Source organism: Peromyscus leucopus, chromosome 14 (genome assembly GCF_004664715.2).
Source record: "Peromyscus leucopus breed LL Stock chromosome 14, UCI_PerLeu_2.1, whole genome shotgun sequence".
Lineage (NCBI taxonomy): Eukaryota > Metazoa > Chordata > Mammalia > Rodentia > Cricetidae > Peromyscus > Peromyscus leucopus.
This window is the reverse complement of record NC_051075.1, coordinates 67,025,742-67,044,603: the sequence shown is the minus strand read 5'-3', so window position 1 is coordinate 67,044,603 and position 18,862 is coordinate 67,025,742. Positions and strand designations below refer to the sequence as shown.

The window sequence follows — 18,862 nt, the reverse complement described above, 5'->3', positions numbered from 1 at the left end:
GGCCTCCACAAGCTGCAAAAGGTCCTCAGTTGACAGCATGTGCTGACCTGGGCCCTGCAGCTACAAGGACCTGAGTTCTGCCAACCTGGGCCTCGAGGAAACTGGATTCTCTCTTGAGCTTCCAGAAAGGAGCGCAGTGGATACCAAGGTTCTAGCTTTTTGAGTGGTCTCTTGACCTGTAAACTGAGACAAATGTACTGTTTAAACTAAGTCTTGGTGGCACCAAAAAAAGGAATACGCCTTCTCACAGGCTACCTGCCGCCTTGTGGCTCTGAGGAATCATCTTTTTAGAAAGGAAATAAAGCCGGGTGGTGTGGTGGCGCATGCCTTTAATCCCAGCACTTGGGAGGCAGAGCCAGACGGATCTCTGTGAGTTCGAGGCCAGCCTGAACTACAGAGCGAGATCCAGGACAGGCTCCAAAGCTACATGGAGAAATCCTGTCTCAAAAAACAAAAGAAAACAAGTGCTGCAGTTTCTGAACCCAGAACAAAGGCAGGCACGATTGGGATAAGATCCTTCACTAATTTCAGGGATCCTCAGCCTCTTGAGAACAACATGTATTGCCCACTACGGAGCCCTGCAGTCCACAGAGCAAACTGGTCTCCTGAAAAACAGCCACATTAACTTAGCCTTTACTGTGCAAAGACCACTGGCCCCATGGCTCTGTCTGAGGCACTGGCTTTGGACACATGAAGGGTGTCCTTGTGGTGCCGATAAGCTTCCCTAGTGCGGGACCCTCCTGTCTGCGGCAGGGAGCTGTGGGCGTGCAGCCTCAGAGCAGCTGTCAAAGTGTTGCCTATGCTGACTACTTTTGTCAACCTGACAGAAGCTAGAGTTGTTTGGGAAGACGGAACTTCAAATGAGAAAATGCCTCCGCTCCATCAGCCTGGACTACAGGCAAGTCTGTTGGCATTTTCTTAGTAAACCATTATGTGGGAGGGCCCAGCCCACTGTGAGTGGTACCACCCCTCAGCAAGTGGTCCCGGGGTGTATAAGAAAGCTAGGAAGTAGCACTCCTCCAGTTCCTTTCTGCTTTAGTTCCTTTCTCCAGGTTCCTGTCCTGACCTCCCATCGTGAGGGACTGTAAGCTGTGAGATGAAGTGAACTCTTGCCCCACGCCCTAGTTGGTTGTGGTCATGGTGTCCATCGCAGCAATAGAAAGCAAACCAGATAACCCTTTATTGGGAGCAGAGAGCAGCACAACACAGTGACCCACGGATGGAGATGCCTGATGGGCACCCTGCACAGCATCCTTCGAGATAGGCTCTACCAGTGAAACTTACTGGAAAAATGGATTCCTTGGGGCAGCTTCCTATCTTCCCAGGTCGGGGAATTCATTAACTTCCCTGAAGGCAACCGTGGGTCACTAGAGATAGAGCCCCTCAGGGGTGCCCTCTTGCTTTTTATAAAGAACATTCTCTTTAGATTTTTTGAAGTCTTCATTTGTAACTTTCATTCTGCGTTCCCGCAGGGCCATCAAACCAGCTTCTGTACAGATTGCCTGAAAGAAAGAACAGTATGAGCTGGGCTTAATGGGGCATGCCCTTAATCTCAGGCAGAGGCAGGACAGGCAGGACAGCCAGAGCCAGGGCTACACAGAGAAACCCTGTCACAAAAAACCAAACCAAAAAAAACAAAAAAACAGTATGTTCAGCTGAAACACTTATTTTTATCTTACGGAATTCAGAGAGATATTTTGAAATAAAGTATAAGACAGACTAAACACAGTTGCTCATTTGGGAACAGGTTATTTTTTAAATGTCTCATGCATCATACTTTCTGAAAGAATCCAAGATGTATAAACTGGGAAGACTTTAAGGGAGAGAACTGGCCCAGGGACCTGGAGTTCTGAGCTGTGGCTCAGGTTCTGACAAGCTGTGTGGTTTGGCCAGTCAGTAAATTCTTGTAGCTTTACTTTCATTAAAGATATTTCTAGGAGATGGAGAAAGTGATAGGCCCACAGGCAGGGACTTGAGTGTATGCCCATTTCATTTACCTGGACTCAGAGCACACATATTCCTGTTAGCTATGTTGGCATACAGTAATTATTCTAATACATTCCTCAGTAGTTCTTGCCCAAGTGAAACAAGAGCCTTTGTACACATGCGTTAAAATGCAATCCAGGGCACTGAGGAGACTGCTTAGGAGTTAAGAGTGCATGTGGCTCCTGCAGAGGACTGAGTTTGGTTCCTGGTACCCACTCTGGGCTCACAACCATCTGGAACTCCAGCTCCAAGGACTCTGATGTCCTCTTCTTGCCTCTGCAGGTACCTATATTCCTGTGCACATTTCCCACACACAGACACACATAATTAAAAATTAAATGTTAAAAACAACAACGCCAAACAAAGCAAAAATACCACAATCCTGGCACTGAATGTTGTGTGGAAATGGTCAAATTATTTACTTTAAATGGTTCAGCCAAAAAGTAGGTGTGCATGAGGACAGGAAAAGGTTAGCTAATGTAGGAGATGGGCATGTGGGTATACATGTACTTCTCTGAATGCTGGGAAAATTTTAAGAAAAGTTTATGTAGTACAATTAAAAAGTAATTTCCAATGAAAAAGAAAAACTCAGCTCTTTAACTCAGTTCTGTGGGACTGATGCTAATGACCTTAGTGCAGGCACTGGCCCGGAGAAGCCCTCTGTGTGCCGCTTCTACCTAACCAAGACCCGTGCTGAGGAAGACCCCGCTCCTTGAAGGAAAGGAGCCTGCACCACATTCATTGCTCACAGGCCTTGACATAAAGACTGGGCAGCCGAGGAGAAACGTACTAACTCATTTGCAACAAAACCAACAGTAAACCTGAGTAGCTCATCAGCACAAGGTGGGAACGAGAGTGCAGTGTGGGGGCCCTCTGCAGCTCTGGGGTGACCTCTCCCAGCAGACACTTTGCTGGCAGAGGACTAAAGGTGAAGTCTGACTTACTCAAACAGGTCACTCAGGCCTTGTACAGTAGGTGGTAAACAATGTTAGTGACTGATCCTTGTGGGTTCACGGGGGTGTGGTCATTTACTTCACAGATTAATGCATTAAATGACTTTGAATAAAAAGCAAATCTTCCATTTGGATATAATATTAAAGCCACCAAGTGACTATGATGGTAAAACCGAGGCATCCACATACTTGGCCTAAGTGCCACCCCTAGAGTTTGCAGTCTTCCTAAAAGGCCGAATTCCCCGAGGAAGCCAGCCCACCCAGTTACTCACCTTGATGTCAGCCCCAGAGAGGTCATCCTTTGCCATGATCAAGTCATCCAAGGTTACATCATCAGCCAGTGTCATCCTGCTTGTGTGGATCTGGAAGATCCGCTTCTTGGTCTTTTCATCAGGCAGAGGGAACTCGATCTTTCTGTCAATGCGGCCTGCAGGTACAAAGCTTTCAGCCACTTCCATTCAGACCCAGACTGCTCCAATTCAGAGCCTTAGCCCATCCACAGGTGTTAGACGATGATGTGGGGTGACACACAAACCCTAAAAAGTGAACACCCACTTCTGTGCTTTGTCACCATCTACATCTGAACTGACCCCCTTAAGCCCCTGACTTGATACCTTCAGGAATAAACCAGGGAGATCTTGAATGGCATTAGTGTCTACCTTAGAAACATTACAAAAACTAGCTGCAAATTATGGCTTCCAGTGCTACCTGAATGTAAACAATAAATCATGGCCTATGACTCCTTAGGGATGAAAGCAAACGCTTGAGGCTAGAAATTTTGAGTATGGGGAGGAACTAGAAAGCGAGGGATCTCAAGGAGACAGACTTGAACTCGTGTGTGTACATGTGGTGAGGACAACTTCAGGCACCTACCACCGTGTTTCCTGAGATCAGTGTCTCTCACTGACCTGGAGCTTGCCAAAGGCAGCTTGCTAGGCAGGCTGGTCCGCCAGCAAGTCCCACTATCTGTCTCTACCTCCCCAGTGCAGGGGGGGGGGTCACCGCTGCACACCATCACACCCACCTGTGTACATGGGTTCTGCAGACAAAATTCAAGCCCTCCTGCTGATAGGCAGGCACCTTCCTAACTAGGCCATCTCTCCAGTCAAGTAGATGTGTTTTTGGTAAATTATGCCACACAATAGTATTTGCCATTCTGTGTACCATTGTATAACATCCCCCAAAGCACATTTCAATCACAAACTCATTAATTTTCTACAAGGAAACAAAAGCAAATTTGACCTGGTCTGATAAGTGCTGGATCCAAAGTTTCTATTCGGTTTGTAGCCATGATAACTTTTACATCTCCCCTCGAATCAAATCCATCCAACTGGTTCAACAGTTCCAACATTGTTCGTTGAATTTCTCTCTCACCTCCAGAGTTTGAATCATATCTTTAGAAAAAGAAGAAACAAAGACCCAGCCATTCTATTAAAAGCAAGCACGCAGCATGAAACCCAGCCTTCTTTTCTTGGCCCAAAGGCTGCCCCTATCACTCTGGCAAAACATTATTAGCACCTGTGCTCTGGTCGGGACTTGCCTCGGAAAGTTCACATCTAACAATGGCCACTGTGATGGATGAGTGATTAATGCCTTCTAAAAAGGCTGGAGGAGCTGGCACGGGCCCCTTTTCTCTGCTGACTGCTGGATGTTGGAGGACTGAGAACAAGCATGATCCTGGAAGCAGAGGCAGCCCTGAGCACACGCTGATGCTAGGGCCCCAGCACAGAGGGAAAACAAGCTTTTGCCTTTTGAATCCACCCAGCCATTGTGTTTGCAGCAGCACAGATGAAGACACTTCCCAACCATCACAGACCACAGATCTGCACAGCAACTCAGTGCCTCAGCTCCATCATTTTTTTTGTCTCCCTGTTTGGTGCCTGATGGCCCAACCCACTAACTGGAGGGCAGAGACAACCATCATTACAGCGAGCCCCTAGAGTCCGGATGGTACTGGCTTCATGCAAGTGCTACGACACAAATGGTCTCCAGACGTTGCCTGGGTGGGTACTTAAGGCCCATGGAGGTCAGAGAGCCAAGTATCCAGAGGGCCGTGCACAGCAAGGACTTGCTACAGTTCAGGGCAAGTCTACCTTTTGGTCCCAATGGCATCAATTTCGTCAATAAACACGATGGACGGTGCATGTTCTTCAGCAACTCGGAACAGCTCCCGAACGAGTTTGGGCCCATCACCCAGGTACTTCTGAATAAGCTCTGAGCCAACCACTCTCAAGAAGGTGGCTGAAGTTTGGTTTGCTACTGCTTTGGCCAATAATGTTTTACCTATTTGGGGTAAAAAGAATAAGACAAAGGAGAAAACCATGTAGCTGCTGTTAAGACCCCTCACCACACACCAGCAGATGTCTGGTGCTCTGCTCTCCCAGTCTAACTACATACTCCGACAGCTTTGAACTCTCTTAAAGTCATCACGATAACGTCAGCAAATATTTTTTACTTGGTTATTTTTTTCTCATTAAAAAAATTGTGTATGTTGTGTGTGTGTGGGGGGGCATGTGCATGGAGCACACGTGGAGGAGAGGACACCTTCGCAGAGGCCCTTCCCTTCCTCCACCTTCACACGGGTTCCGAAGATCAAACTCAGGTTGCCAGGCTTGTGCAGCAGGCACCTTTATCACTGAGCCATTTTCTCAGCCCTACTTGGTTATTTTCACACCTGAGCGTAAGGGAGCCTCTAAAGCAGTGTTCTCTACCTGTGGGTCGTGATCTCCTGCATTATCAGATGTTTATGTTACGATTTATAACAGTAGCAAAATTACAGACATAAAGTAGGAATGAAATATTGTATGGTTGGGGTCACCACAACATGAGGAACTGTATTAAAGGGTTGCAGCATTAGGAGGGCTGAGAGCCACTGCCCTAAACGATCACGGTAATTACCTACAGAAGGAAGTACTCTGCACTAGCAATACAACAATCTGGTTTTTTTGGAAAGGAGTTTTTTCCTGGGTCCATTCTAAGTTGCATATAAATTAATGCAACCAGACATGGTGGTACATGTCTAGAATCTGGCATTTGGGAGGTAGAGGCAGGAGGATTAGAAGTTGAAGGTCATCTTGAACTATATAGTGAATTCAAAGCCAGCTTGGCCTTTATGAGGCCCTAAGTCAAAACTAAAGAATGAATAAACAAACATACACACAAACAAAACAAAACTTAACCCATCCAACCCAAAACTAGAAGACCAAACAACTGCTATGGAACCATCAGTGATAAAATACCGTCTGGGAACCCTAGGCCTGGCCCTAGGACACAAAGCAGCCTCTAGCACAGGCCACAGGGTCCCACTACTAGCAAGGTGGTACTGGGTGGACTCGTGAGTGGCCCAAATACTGGAAACAGGACCAGTCAATGGAGCCCACAGATGAGAGCTGGGGAAGGAAGCTTAGGAGACGTCTTAGTCTGTGGTATGCCCTTCGAATGGAGGCAGTTCCTCTCACGGATCTCAAATGGTGTTTCCAATGTTGCTCTAGCCCCTGGTATTTTCTTTCAGGTTACACACATTCACAAGACAAGTTCTCAACTGTGGCTGACTGTGTACACTGAATTTACTTGGGAGCTCTAAGCAGTGTGGATGCTGGTCCCAGCTCCAAAGACCAGTCACCAGAGCACTCAATTCAAGACTTTTAGAGCTAGTAAGACCGTGGCCCCTGTGAGAGGGAGTGAGAGGGCTGGGTGTTGGCTCAGGATGCAGAGGCAGAACTGTAACTGCCTAACTGGCCTTAGGCAGCTGGAAAATGACCAAGGGCCAAACTTTGTGACAACATGTGGTACTGATGCTGTCCTTGGCCACGGACCGACCAGGGCGGTGAAGACAGAGTAGTGCCTCTTAAGAGGATGAGATTTTAGTGTCCAGAAGCAGCTAAGGAGGCTGCCGGCTTACAGGGAATCCCTGAACAAGCCCTGCCCCCTCGGACAGGCCCGCCCACCGTGCACTGCAGTGTCCACATCCATTCACTACATGCTGGCAGGCCAGTGCACAGGGCTGCAGCTCCAGCCCCAGACCAGCTCAATGCTCTGTGGCCCTGGGCTCAGCACCGGCCTCTTGGTAGCTTTACTTTCTGATGAGATGAAGCAGAGTGGTGGCTTCTTCTTCTAGCTTCAGGCTTCTGGGGGAAGGTACTTCTCAGTCCCTAGGTAGCTTTCACCACAGGTCAGTTAGAACTCTGTCAGCTCTCTCAACAATGACGGACCACTCCTGTTTTCAACTGCAGAGTAAGCACTGCTACATATTGGTCTCTACAGCTCAGGACAACTAACTGTAATGAATAAATGTGTATGCACTTTTATCATCATCCAACCAACATTTACTTAGTACTACTGCACCAGTAAATAGACCTGATCCAAACACCTCAGTAGAACTTTGAACGCCGCCATCTCCACTACAGGTCTGAGGCTTGGCCATGCTCCAGATCATTGTGCACATGCCTTTGAGGCTGGGACCAGCACAGCCAAACAAGGTTGAGAATGTTTGTGTTGTGTGTATACAGGGTGGTACTGGTTTGCTGGACTGAACCTGGGGCCTTTTGCATGCCACTCTCCCTCCCACCCAGTCCGAGTTAAGCCAAGGACCTGTGTGTGGTGTCTTATATTCTGCCACTACTGCTGGAGATAGTGATTTGTCTACAGTGTCCTACATGGCATACCTGTTCCTGGTGGACCATAGAGAATGACCCCCTTAGGGGGCTTTATCCCCATCTCTTCATAATACTCAGGATGGGTAAGAGGAAGCTCCACAGATTCCTACAGAGAAGAAGCATTCGGTAAAAATGAAAGTCTAACTGAAGTTATTAGCATTATTTGACATGAAAATATCTTGCTTTCCATAAAATAAGTAGAAACGTCATTCTTTTAAAAGGAGATACACCTGACTTCCACCCCGGTAGGGCATGTCGAAGAGGCCAGCGTCTCACTGGAGTTTTTTATTATCTCTCTTTCTAGGCTATGCTATTTCCCTTTTCTTTTCCAGAAGTCAGCCTTGAGCATCATTTAAGCCATTCTGGAGTAAAGTAAGACTGAAGAAAGTTAAAACTCACCCTCTTTGATTAAACTACAACCAGAACCCGGGAAGATGTCCTGACAGCGGTTCCCACTAGGGTATTACATTACATACTAGTCCCAGGTGTGGGAGAGGTCAACCGTGCGGTCTGGGGTAGCCTCACTGACTTCCCTATGGGGAGAGCAGGCAGAGAGCTGGCTCAGTCACCCCAACAACCGCTTCTCCCCAGGCTCTAGGGCCACTCAGGCACAGGATCATGTCCTAGGCCCAGCACTTGTGTGAGCCCGTGTAAGTACAGACATCTCCACACAACAGCACAAGTCGGCACAGCTAGGAACAGCACGTTCTCACACAAAACTCACTCAACGGGAAATATGCAAAGTGTTAAGATGCTGCAGGACTATCACAGTTTACTGTGACTTCTGATTGCTAACAGTACAGAACACATAAAGATCCACAGCTGAGCCAGGCGGTGGTGGTACACGCCTTTAATCCCAGCACTTGGGAGGCAGAGCCAGGCTCTGCGAGTTCGAGGCCAGCCTGGTCTCCAAAGCGAGTTCCAGGGAAGGCGCAAAGCTACACAGAGAAACCCTGTCTCGAAAAATGAAAAAAAAAGATCCACAGCTGGAATTAATCAATAAAAACCCAGAGCTGGTCCCTTCCATACCTTAATTTCCTGGATTTGGTTGTCCAGTCCCCCAATGTCTGCATAGGTCTCCTGGGGGGCCTTTTCCACCTTCATCACTGTGACCAGGGGATCTGTGTCATCCATTAGCACCCCTATTACGGCATGTACCTACAAAAGGATCGAGTCTTAACATGTGACCATGAGGTCCCTTCATCCTGTTTATGACAAGCAGTACCAGTTACAGTGTCTTTCTCCCCAATCCTGTGAGTGTTCTGGTGAGCCAATTCTGGGACAAAAAGCCATGTCTAAGGAAGGACATACTCCTGTGTGTTTCCTTAAAGATCAGCAACTCACCTTGTGGTTGAGCAGGACTGAACAGCCTGGCTCCAGCAGATCCTTGTCCACAAATGATAGGATGCTGACGTAGTGTTCTGAGCCCACAGATGTGGACACAATGGCGTGATTATCATCGATGATCTCTTCCAAGGTTCCCACAGACATGGGAGTCCCCCTGAGATCATCCACTTTCGATCTCTCCTCCTAAATTTTAACAAGAAGGAAAAGCATTGGCCTTAAGTTAGATGATCCGTTTGTCTGCTAGAGCTACAAAGCAGCAAACGCCCTTTTTATTTATTTGTTTTCTCTGTGTGTGCATCCAGTGTGCAGAGAGCAGAGAACTTGCTGTGTGTGTACTCCTGGCTACCCAGAGAGCTTCTGGGTGGTTCTCTAGTTTCTGCCTCCTTTGTTGGGGAATATTATTTTAAGGTGTGTTACTTCTGTTTATGTTGCATTTGTTTAACTCTGTGAAGCTGTGTTACTGTGCCTGTCTAAAACACCTGATGGTCTAATAAAGAGCTGAATGGCCAATAGCAAGGCAGGAGAAAGGACAGAGAGGATATATAGAAGGAGAAATCTGGGAGAGGGAAAGATCTAGGAATGAGAGAGGCCAATAGTAAGGCAGGAGAGAGAATTAGGTGGGTTGGCAAGCAGACAGAATAAATAGGAGAAGAAGGAGCGAGAGAAAGAGGAGGACTCCAGAGGCCAGCTACACAGCAAGCTACAGAGTAAGAGTAAGATGTATAGAAGAAAGAAAACAGAAAAACCCAAAGGCAAAAGGTAGACAGGATAATTTAAGTTAAGAAAAGTTGGCAAGAAACTAAGCCATGCTAAGGCCGGGCATTCATAAGTAATAATAAGCCTCTGTGTGTGATTTATTTGGGAGGTGGGTTGCAGGCCCCCCAAAAAGAGCAGAAATAAATAACAATACTCCTGTCCTGTTATAGGGTGCCAGGACTACAGATGTGCACTTCACCTGGATTTCTACCTTTTCATAGGGTAACGTGGTTGCCAGGGTACACAGCCAGTGCTCTTACCTGCTGGGTCATCTTCCGGGCCCAAAGCAGCGAATGCTTTTAAAAGCTAGCCACCAAGAGGCCTGCAGAGGTCTGACTACCGGAATCCCACCTGATGACAGTTTTAGGTTCTAAATCGCATTCAATTAGTAAAGAAGACAGTTCCAGAAACTTTTCCACTCACCTCTTGTTTTTCTTCCAATGGTTTCATCTGCTCCTGATTTCTAATGAATTCTTCCTCCATGAGAAGATAGTCTTTTATTCTCTCTAACTTCAGTAATTTTAGGCGGCACTGAGTGTGAGGCGTTACTGTAATTAAAAAATAAGGCTTAATATATTTGGAACTTAAAAATTTTACAATAAAGTCTAATTTTATGCTCATCAGAAAGCCACTAAAAAGGGCTGGCAACATGGCTCAGTGGTTAAAGCGCCAAGCCTGAAGACCTGAGTTCTATCTCTCAGAACCACACGGCAGAAGTATAGAACTGAGTCCTGTAAGCTGTTTTGACCTCCACATGCCTACAACTGCATCCGAGTGTGCATGCATGCACACTTGTGTACACTGTGACATGCATGCACACTTGTGTACACAGACACTGTGATAAAGGAGCTGAAGAAATGGTCTAGCTCAGTTCTTAGTGCCCACATGGCAGCTCCAAACTATGTGCTTGGCACATGCGCAGTTCACCTATACACATAAAATAAATCTTGAAAATCAATAAAAAATAAACCTAAGTTCAGGCCCAACCCAAATTTTAATACCATAATACTTCATTTTGCAGAATGAAAATGTTTCTGAGACTGATTTGTAAACTGTAGTTTCCATTGCAGGGCACACTTAACCCCAGTCCCCGGGAAGCTAAGGCAAGAGGATCATGAACCTAAGGGCAGCCGGGACAGCACAACAGGGCCGTCAAGATAAAGCTCTGTGGGTAAAGGCACTTGCTGTGCAAGCCCAATGACCTAAGTTCCATCCCCAGAAAAGTGACAGGAGAAACCAACTCCCAAAAGCTGTCCTCTGACCTTTACAAGCACACTGTAGCATGTGTGTGCCCCCTGTAAAGTAATAGAAAATTTTACAAAGCAATAAATAACTTACATTTTTAATACCTCAGAGGGGTTGGCTATTTAAAGACAATGAATAGGATTTCTTTCTTTCTTTTTTTTTTTTTTTTTTTTTGAGAAAGGGTCCCTCCATGCAGCCCTGGCTGGTCTGGAACTCAGTGACCTATCCACTGGACTCTGCCTCCTGAGTGCTGGGATTAAAGGTGTGCACTACAGCGCACTGTGAATGGGATCTCTTAGCATGAGACACTCTCATCTAACGTTGCATTTTCAGATGAAGCACAACTTCTACACCAGCCCAGCAGAAGGCTCCACAGGAGCTAAGGAGAACCAGGGTATAACCACAGCTTGGTGCTTTTGTCTCTCCACTTCCTGCCTCCCTTTGCACGCTGTACTCCGCGCGAGTAGTCCCCAGGAGCTAGGAAGACAGCAGAGGACATGGTCATTACCCAGCGGCAGTTTGCTGGCAGCATCTGGTCCCTTGGTTTTCTTCTTCTTTTTCCCCACTCTGGTTGGGACAGGAGGTTCATATTTCTTTTTCTTGTCCTTGAGTTTTTAGAAGAGTAGGAAAAAGAAGTCACAAGAAATTATAAAATGCATTTAATTTTGTATCGCTACCATCTATTTCTAGGGGGTACAGATATTCTCATCTTTTAGGTTATTTATGTGTATATAATTGTCCTTTTTATTAATACTTAAAAAATTAAAATGTAATTACATTATTTCCCCTTCTCTTCATCCTTCCAATCCCTGTCATCACCCCCCATGCCCCACTTACACTGATGGCCTTGTTTTGATTATTGTTACATATATAGATACAGCCTGCTGGGTCTGTAAAATAACTGTCTTTTATAAAGCAGATTACGTATCCCTGCACTCTAAGATTGAACTGTACTGAGTGAACGTGATCTCTTTATAGAAATGGCAGAGACTCAGATTTTTTAGTGAGTACAAAGAGGTCAGAATTGAGTTACTTGCCGAAAGTCTGAGTAAGGCGAGGTACTTCTCCCACCTCAGTATGTTACACACTTAGGCACTCTACCTTAAAACTTCTCCAGTGTTCATGCTTTAACAACCATTAACTCAGGCCAATACGCTTTTCAGAAACAGGACACAGGTGATCCACCTGCAATCCAGGTTACCAAAACAGCTACTACATCACTTGGTTTTTTTTTTTTTTTTTTTTTTTTTGGCTTTTGGAGACAGGGATTCTCTGTGTAGTTTTGGTGCCTGTCTGTCCTGGATCTCTCTCTGTAGACTAGGCTGGCCTCGAACTCACAGAGATCCGCCTGACTCTGCCTCCCAAGCGCTGGATTAAAGGTGTGTGCCACCGCCACCTGGCATCACTTGGCTTTTTAAAGTTTGTGGCTCCACGAAGAACTCACTGAGACCCACTGGCAGTTTCCACAGCGACATGAGATCATGTAAATCTCTTGCTTCTTATTTACCTTGTCATCCTTCTTGCCACCCCCAGGACCATGGCCACCACTCTGACTTTGACCCTGTCAAAAAAAAGGACAAAGATAAATTCAGAATACAACCACTTCAAAAGAACACCCCACTGGTGCTGTGACTCTAAAACCCTTAGAAACCTGAGAGTCGTGCAGCCCAGGTAAGCCCTCAGTGTGGAGAGATTCTGCAAATAACCATCTCTCTCTTAGAACCAAGACCTACTCTGTGATGTAGCTGTCACTAAGGAGGCTGACAGAGACCACTCCTCTGAACCAGGAGGTTCAGAACTTGACATGCTTTAATATAAGCTACACCCCAGACTCCAGGAAAGCTGTTGCACATATCACACAACCATTTCTCTCTCCAGAAGAGTTCTGACAGCACCCTACCATGCTCCCGGCCTGCCAGCGTGGGGGTCCTGGACAAGTTTCTCTTCTCAATATGAAAGGCTGTCACCTGAAGGTGTTACTTGATGTATTAAAAGCGCACTGGGATTTCTGATTTTAAAACTGCTGAACACAGGACAATGGCTCAATGAGATATTTTAAATATCTTTGTGAAAATACATAGTTTAGCGCATGTGTGGGTGCATGTGCACATGCCAGGGCACACATGTGGAAGCCAGAGGACAACTTACAAGCATTGATTCTTTCCCTCTATCTGTGGGTCCTGGAGATAAAACTCCAGTGGTCAAGCCTGATGTCAAATGTCATCTCATCAGCCCAATGGTGGTGTTTTAAAGACGAGTAACAGTGAAGTAACTGATCAGAGAAGCCACTCAGTTCCCTTCAGTCATGCCCAGGAAGGTACCGCTAACTAATATACTGGCTGTTTCCTTATCAAGACAAAACCACCACAGCGTTACTGAGTAGAATTAATGTCAAACATGTTCCACAACATGCAAGGTTCTTAAAACTTTGTGTTTTATTCTGAAAGTACATAAGGGCCAAAAAGAGATTCTAGGAGACAGTCATGTTGAAATCGGATGTGCAAGTTAGAGCCTTTAACATTTCCTTGCTTCCTAGGGAAACGTGCTCATGTCTGAGGCAACCAATGCTGAGGAGGTGTTTATTATGGGCCCAATCTGTGCTATTTTTCTCTCACTACCATTAAAATTCAACACAATCCCAAGACAGATTTCATTAATCCCGCCACAGACGGAAGAATTGTTGACAAGCCTGAGAACGTGGCCTGTGGAACCTGAATTCTGGTCCCACCACTAGACTATGTGGCTGTGGGTGAATCAGGATCCTCCACTGAGCTTGGTGTCCTTAAGTGGATGATACCAGCTCCTTCCCACCTATTGCTGAAAATGAATACAGCAAATACACCCTTAGCACTTCTATGAATTAGGTTCTAATGATAGATTACTGGGTCAGGATTGTACCTGTCACTGTGGCTTCACGGGTGTTGGTCCAAATCCAACATGGTTGTATCCTTCCCACTCTGTCTCTATCTTCTGCCCCTCCCCCTCTTCTCTTCTCGCTCCTGCCTTATTTGACCCTCAGCCTCCCAGGAGAGAGCTATGACTCTCTAAAACAATCAGCTAATCACCCAGTCCTCCTCAAACCCATCAGCTGTTCCTTATGGTCCTCGGCTCAGCATGCCTAGCCTTCCCAGGTTCCAGTTTGGCTACAGGTGGAAGCCATTTTCTTCATCTCTGGGATATCTTACATGTTTCTCAGTCTCAAAGAAGAAGAGCTAAACCTTTAATAAAGCTCTTAAAATATGCTGAGCAGTGTGCTAAGCATTCTTGGAATATTATCTCATTTGATTTTAAAAAGAGATTTCTCTCCTTAAAAGTGTGTGTGTGTGTGTGTGTGTGTGTGTGTGTGTGTGTGTGTGTGTTCCCAGGATGCCAGAGGATGGCATTAGATTTCCTGGAGCTGGAGTTACTGACGGTTGTGAACTTCCCGGACATGGGTGCTGGGAACAGAACTGGGGTCTTCTGAAGTGTAGCAAGTGCTCTTAATCCCTGAGCTATTTAATCCTTTACCCCTTGCATTTACATACCAAGAGACCAAGGTCCAAAAAGGTTTATGCACATTGCTACAAAGCTTGTAAGATATAAAGGCAGAAATCACACGAAGGTCTTCTCTATAGCAAACCCTGGGTGTTTAACTGCTCTAGAAAAGAGAGGGTCTGTATTCCACCAATGGCCACTCGCTGCTTTTCAGTTTCCTCACTAAAACGGGAATATTAATAATTATCTTCGGGGCTGTTCCAAGAAATAAGAACAACTATAGAGAAATGTCCGGTGCATGTTCAGAATACTTTTCCTAATTCTTCACAGGACCTTTGTGTGTTCTGGCCTTACATCTCAGGCTGTTTCAGGTCCTTTGAATTTTCTAATCCTTCTGCCCGGCCCCTGCTTCCCTCCGGTATTAGCACAGATTACTACTCCCTTACTCCCTCAATTTTTCGGTCTCTACTCAGCTTTCACATCCTCGGGGGTCCTTTGCGGACACCCTAACAAAAACAGCCGCTTCTTACAACACAGCCACGAAACGATGGCTGACCCGGCCCTGCCCGATCCCGCTCCCTGACATGTTCACTGTCTCCCTTCTCTAGAGTGGAAGCGCCCATGGGGCCAGCGACGCGGTCCGCCGAGCTCCCCCGCCACCCGCAGCACCCAGACCGGACTCCGGCCCAACGGGAGAGCGCTGAATCGCCGGCGGCTTGAGATCCACGCTGGTTCCGTGGCTCAGCCGCTGTCACCCGGCGTCGGCCGGGCTGCCCGGCTCGGCTCCAGCCCTTCAGCCTCTACCCGCCGGCTCGCAGCAGGTCCGTCCCCGGGACTCCGCGGCCGCCGTCTGTCCGTCCGTCCGTCCGTCCCGCCCGCCCGCGGCCGCCGAGGAGCACGGCCCGCTCCGACCCCGAGCGCCGCGTTCCCGTCCCTCCGCCCGCCGCGGGGCCCATGCCCGGGCCGCGTCGCCGCCTCCTCCTCCCGCCTTCGGTGCCCGCGACCACCGGCCGAAACCCTGAGTCACTCACCATCTTTTCCCGGTCGTCCTAGCCGCCGCCGCCGGAAGTGCAGCCACCAAAACGACCCCGTCAGAAGCGGAAGTGACTAAGACAAGCTACGGACGCCTCGAAGGACCAACTCCCTCCAGGGCGAAGTTAAGCGCGAAGGGCTCGTCCCTCGCTGGTACAGGCAGGGATTGGTTACACACTTGTGGGCAGAACTTAAAAAGAGTTGACCTGAGGGAATTCTTGTTGTCCGTAACTTAAGACAAGGGTCTTCGTTATCAAAGAATTAGGGCAATTTTGAAAATTAAAAAAAAATTTAAATTATGCAAAAATTATAACCGGAAAGAAGTATTTGCGCCAAGAACTGGAATGGTACTTGGGACTGAGAAGTTGACGTGTACACAGCTTTTAAGTTCTTTAGTTTCTGGAATTTGCCGACTTTCCTGAGAATGCTCAAGTTACCTAAACTTGTGAGTTCCCCTCCCCCTCCACCCCCCATGACAAATGACTGAAGATGATCGCAAATACTGTGTTAAAATTACCCTTGAGGGGCTGGAGAGAAGATGGCTCAGCAGTGATAAGCAGGGGACCCGGGTGGCCGCTAACAGCCACCTGTAACTCCAGTGCCGTGGGATCTGTCGCCCTCTGCTGGCCTCAGCATGCACTGCATGCACATGGTGTGCATAATCAATGCAAACACTCAAACACATTAAATAAATCATTTATTTATTTATTTATTATTCATTCATTCATTCATTTATTTATTTATGTTTTTTTCGAGACAGGGTTTTCTCTGTGTAGTATTGGTGCCTGTCCTGGATCTTACTCTTTAGACTAGGCTGGCCTCGAACTCACAGACAACTGCCTGGCTCTGCCTCCTAAGTGCAGGGATTAAAGGCCTCCACCACCACTGCCCAGCACATTAATTGAATCTTTTAAAGCATTAAAAAAATTACTCCTTAAAGTAGTGGAACGTTTTTTATTATTAATGCGTCCATGGTAACGTCAAAAAAATGTCAGCTACCCTTTCTACTTCCAGAAATTTCCATTAACAGGTACTCAAGACTGCATTGTGCCGAATAGGTTTTTTGTTTTGTTTTTGCAGTCCCAAATTAACTTAGGCATTTTAGGGACACATAGGATGTTTCACTTATTAACACACAGCACATACACTCTTTCCTGCCAAGTGTTGATAAAATACACACTAAGTCAAACTTTTGACTCTGAAATAAAGGGTTTACGGAGTCACTACTTTCCCACCCTTGGGCCCCCCCAAGGAACCCCACCAAATCCAATTTGTGTTCCCGGATACTCACTGGAGCACCCACCACGGGATGGCTCCCAGCTTCTTATAACTCCAGTTCCAGGGGATCCCACAACTTCTAGGGCATCGAGGGCACCTGCAAGCATGTGGTGGGTAAACCTACACATGTACACATAAATAAATAATTAAATCTGTAAAAAGAGAGTATGGACATTGAAAATGGACTGAGGAGGGACACCCACTCCTCTTGGGACCCCGGCCAGGTGTTAAGCATTACTATTAATTAGTGTTATTAGCATCAATAACAATGAATGAAAAGCTCTTTTTTAAATTAAAGATTTATTTTTTTATTATGTATACAGTGTTCTGTCTGCATGTATTCCTGCTCACCAAAAGAGGGCACCAGATCTCATTATAGATGGTTGTGAGCCACCAGGCCCTCTGGAAGAGCAACCAGTGCTCTTAACCTCTGAGCTATCTCTCTAGCCCAAATAATTTATTTATTTTCATTTTATTTGTATCAGTGTTTTGCTCGTATGTATATCTTGTGTGAGAGTATCAATCTTTGGAGTTAGAGGCCATTGTGAGCTGCCATGTGGGTGCTGGGAATTGAACCTGGGTCCTCTGGAAAAGCAACCAGCACTCTTAACCACTGAGCCATCTCTCCAGCCCCTCTTTAAGTTCTTAATGTAAGTACTCCTTATGTTCTTTTTCCTAAGCAAGGAGAGAGTTTGGGGGAGAGGAAGTCTGACTCCATAATCAGCCGCTATTGGACTCTGTCTTGGTACCCTGGCTACTTTGAACAAGAGGACCGTTGGTCAAACAGCCAGCATCATTGAGTATTTTGAATACTCCACAGCCACCCTGAGAACACGGTACACCATCACAGCTGATTGCCTTGGTTGTTTCAAACACTTTGTACCAGACTTTTTGCTATTACCTCAATGAACTTCGGGTGACCCTGCAATCATTTCCACCTCGGCCAGATGGGGCTCATTTTCCCAGATGGTCCAGCAGAGGGCCTGTTGTAAGATGGGCGTTAAAGAGACGAGGTGATTGGTGCACACACAACCTTCATCAGCACTCGGGGTGTAGTCTGATTATCCCAACCTCCTCCTCTGCCTGTGTGTACCGGCTGCTCATCGGATTGACTGGTAGACACTGACTGCCCTGTGCTGCCTCCTGGAATGCTGTAACATTAGGCTCAATAAAAATCTTCCTTTGAATGTTCTTTTCTTGCCTGCTTTAGTGGTAAAGGCAGGAAGTTAAGTGTGCTCTTGAGGGGCTGGAGACAGGAACTGGTGACCAGAGAAGGCGGCGGCAGAAAGAGCAGAGCTGTGGTGATGGTAAAGGCAGTGAACCCACCGTGGCAGGAACAGCTTAGATCAGCATTGACGGCTGAGCAATTGGTAAGGCCGGCAACTGACTAGTTTGACAGCAGCCCGAGACGAAAGAGTGATATATGAGCAGAGAACAGTCAAGGAGCGGAGAGCTGAGGCTGTAAAAGGTTTGCAGGGACCGTGAAGGGATGCTGCAAGTACTGGCCGCTGGGAGAATTCCAGAGTGTTCAGGGCCAAGGGTCTCAGATACCCCAGGCTTTAAGAGTGGCTGGTATTAAGTACTAAGGAACCCTGGCTTCTGAGGTCTACGACAGAGCTATACTAACAGGGGATGCTGTCAGCTGCTGAGGAGCCCCCAGTATGAAGGCTCACCTGGAAGTTGCCTTCCACAGGCTATGGGGTTCCTGAGGGACGAGGACACAAGAGCTGTGATGCTTGTAGAGCTCAGGGTCTCACTAGCCAAGACCTGGAGCAGGACCAGAACACTAGAGGGCGCCACCTGCCGCTGCCCCACCTCCACTACCATCTGTCTGCTGGGCTGCCCACTGCTGCTGTCCACTATGCAGGACCAAGGGAAGCAAAAGCTGCCAAAGACAGCAAACACTTAAAGGGCTGCTTCTTACCCATGTGTGATCTCTACCTAGGGAGAACAAAAGGACCTAAGCCGGATGGTTGGTGACATGGAGATAGATTACTCCACTAAAATTTACACACACACACACACACACACTTGGTTGCATTTAGAAGACAACGACCTCCTTAGCACACAGGAAAGGAAAGTGTTCATCCCCTGTGGGAGGCCAGCTCCCACCTTTTAAAAGGGTTCCTATGAAGA

The 18,862-nt window shown here is 47.0% G+C and overlaps 1 protein-coding gene across 1 annotated transcript; it reads right to left on the bottom strand.

Annotated features, from left to right (window-relative positions):
* Positions 1 to 1,156: 1,156 nt before the first annotated feature.
* Psmc1 (proteasome 26S subunit, ATPase 1) lies at positions 1,157 to 15,535 on the bottom strand. Its single transcript, XM_028886627.2, has 11 exons — positions 15,448 to 15,535; positions 12,450 to 12,503; positions 11,451 to 11,547; positions 10,121 to 10,245; positions 8,939 to 9,124; positions 8,624 to 8,752; positions 7,604 to 7,700; positions 5,033 to 5,222; positions 4,182 to 4,333; positions 3,212 to 3,366; positions 1,157 to 1,502 (listed from the first exon to the last, which is right to left on the bottom strand). Exons 1-11 carry the CDS (start codon positions 15,448 to 15,450, stop codon positions 1,368 to 1,370), a joined length of 1,323 nt encoding a protein of 440 aa, XP_028742460.1. The 5' UTR covers positions 15,451 to 15,535; the 3' UTR covers positions 1,157 to 1,367.
* Between the last annotated feature and the right edge of the window lie 3,327 nt (positions 15,536 to 18,862).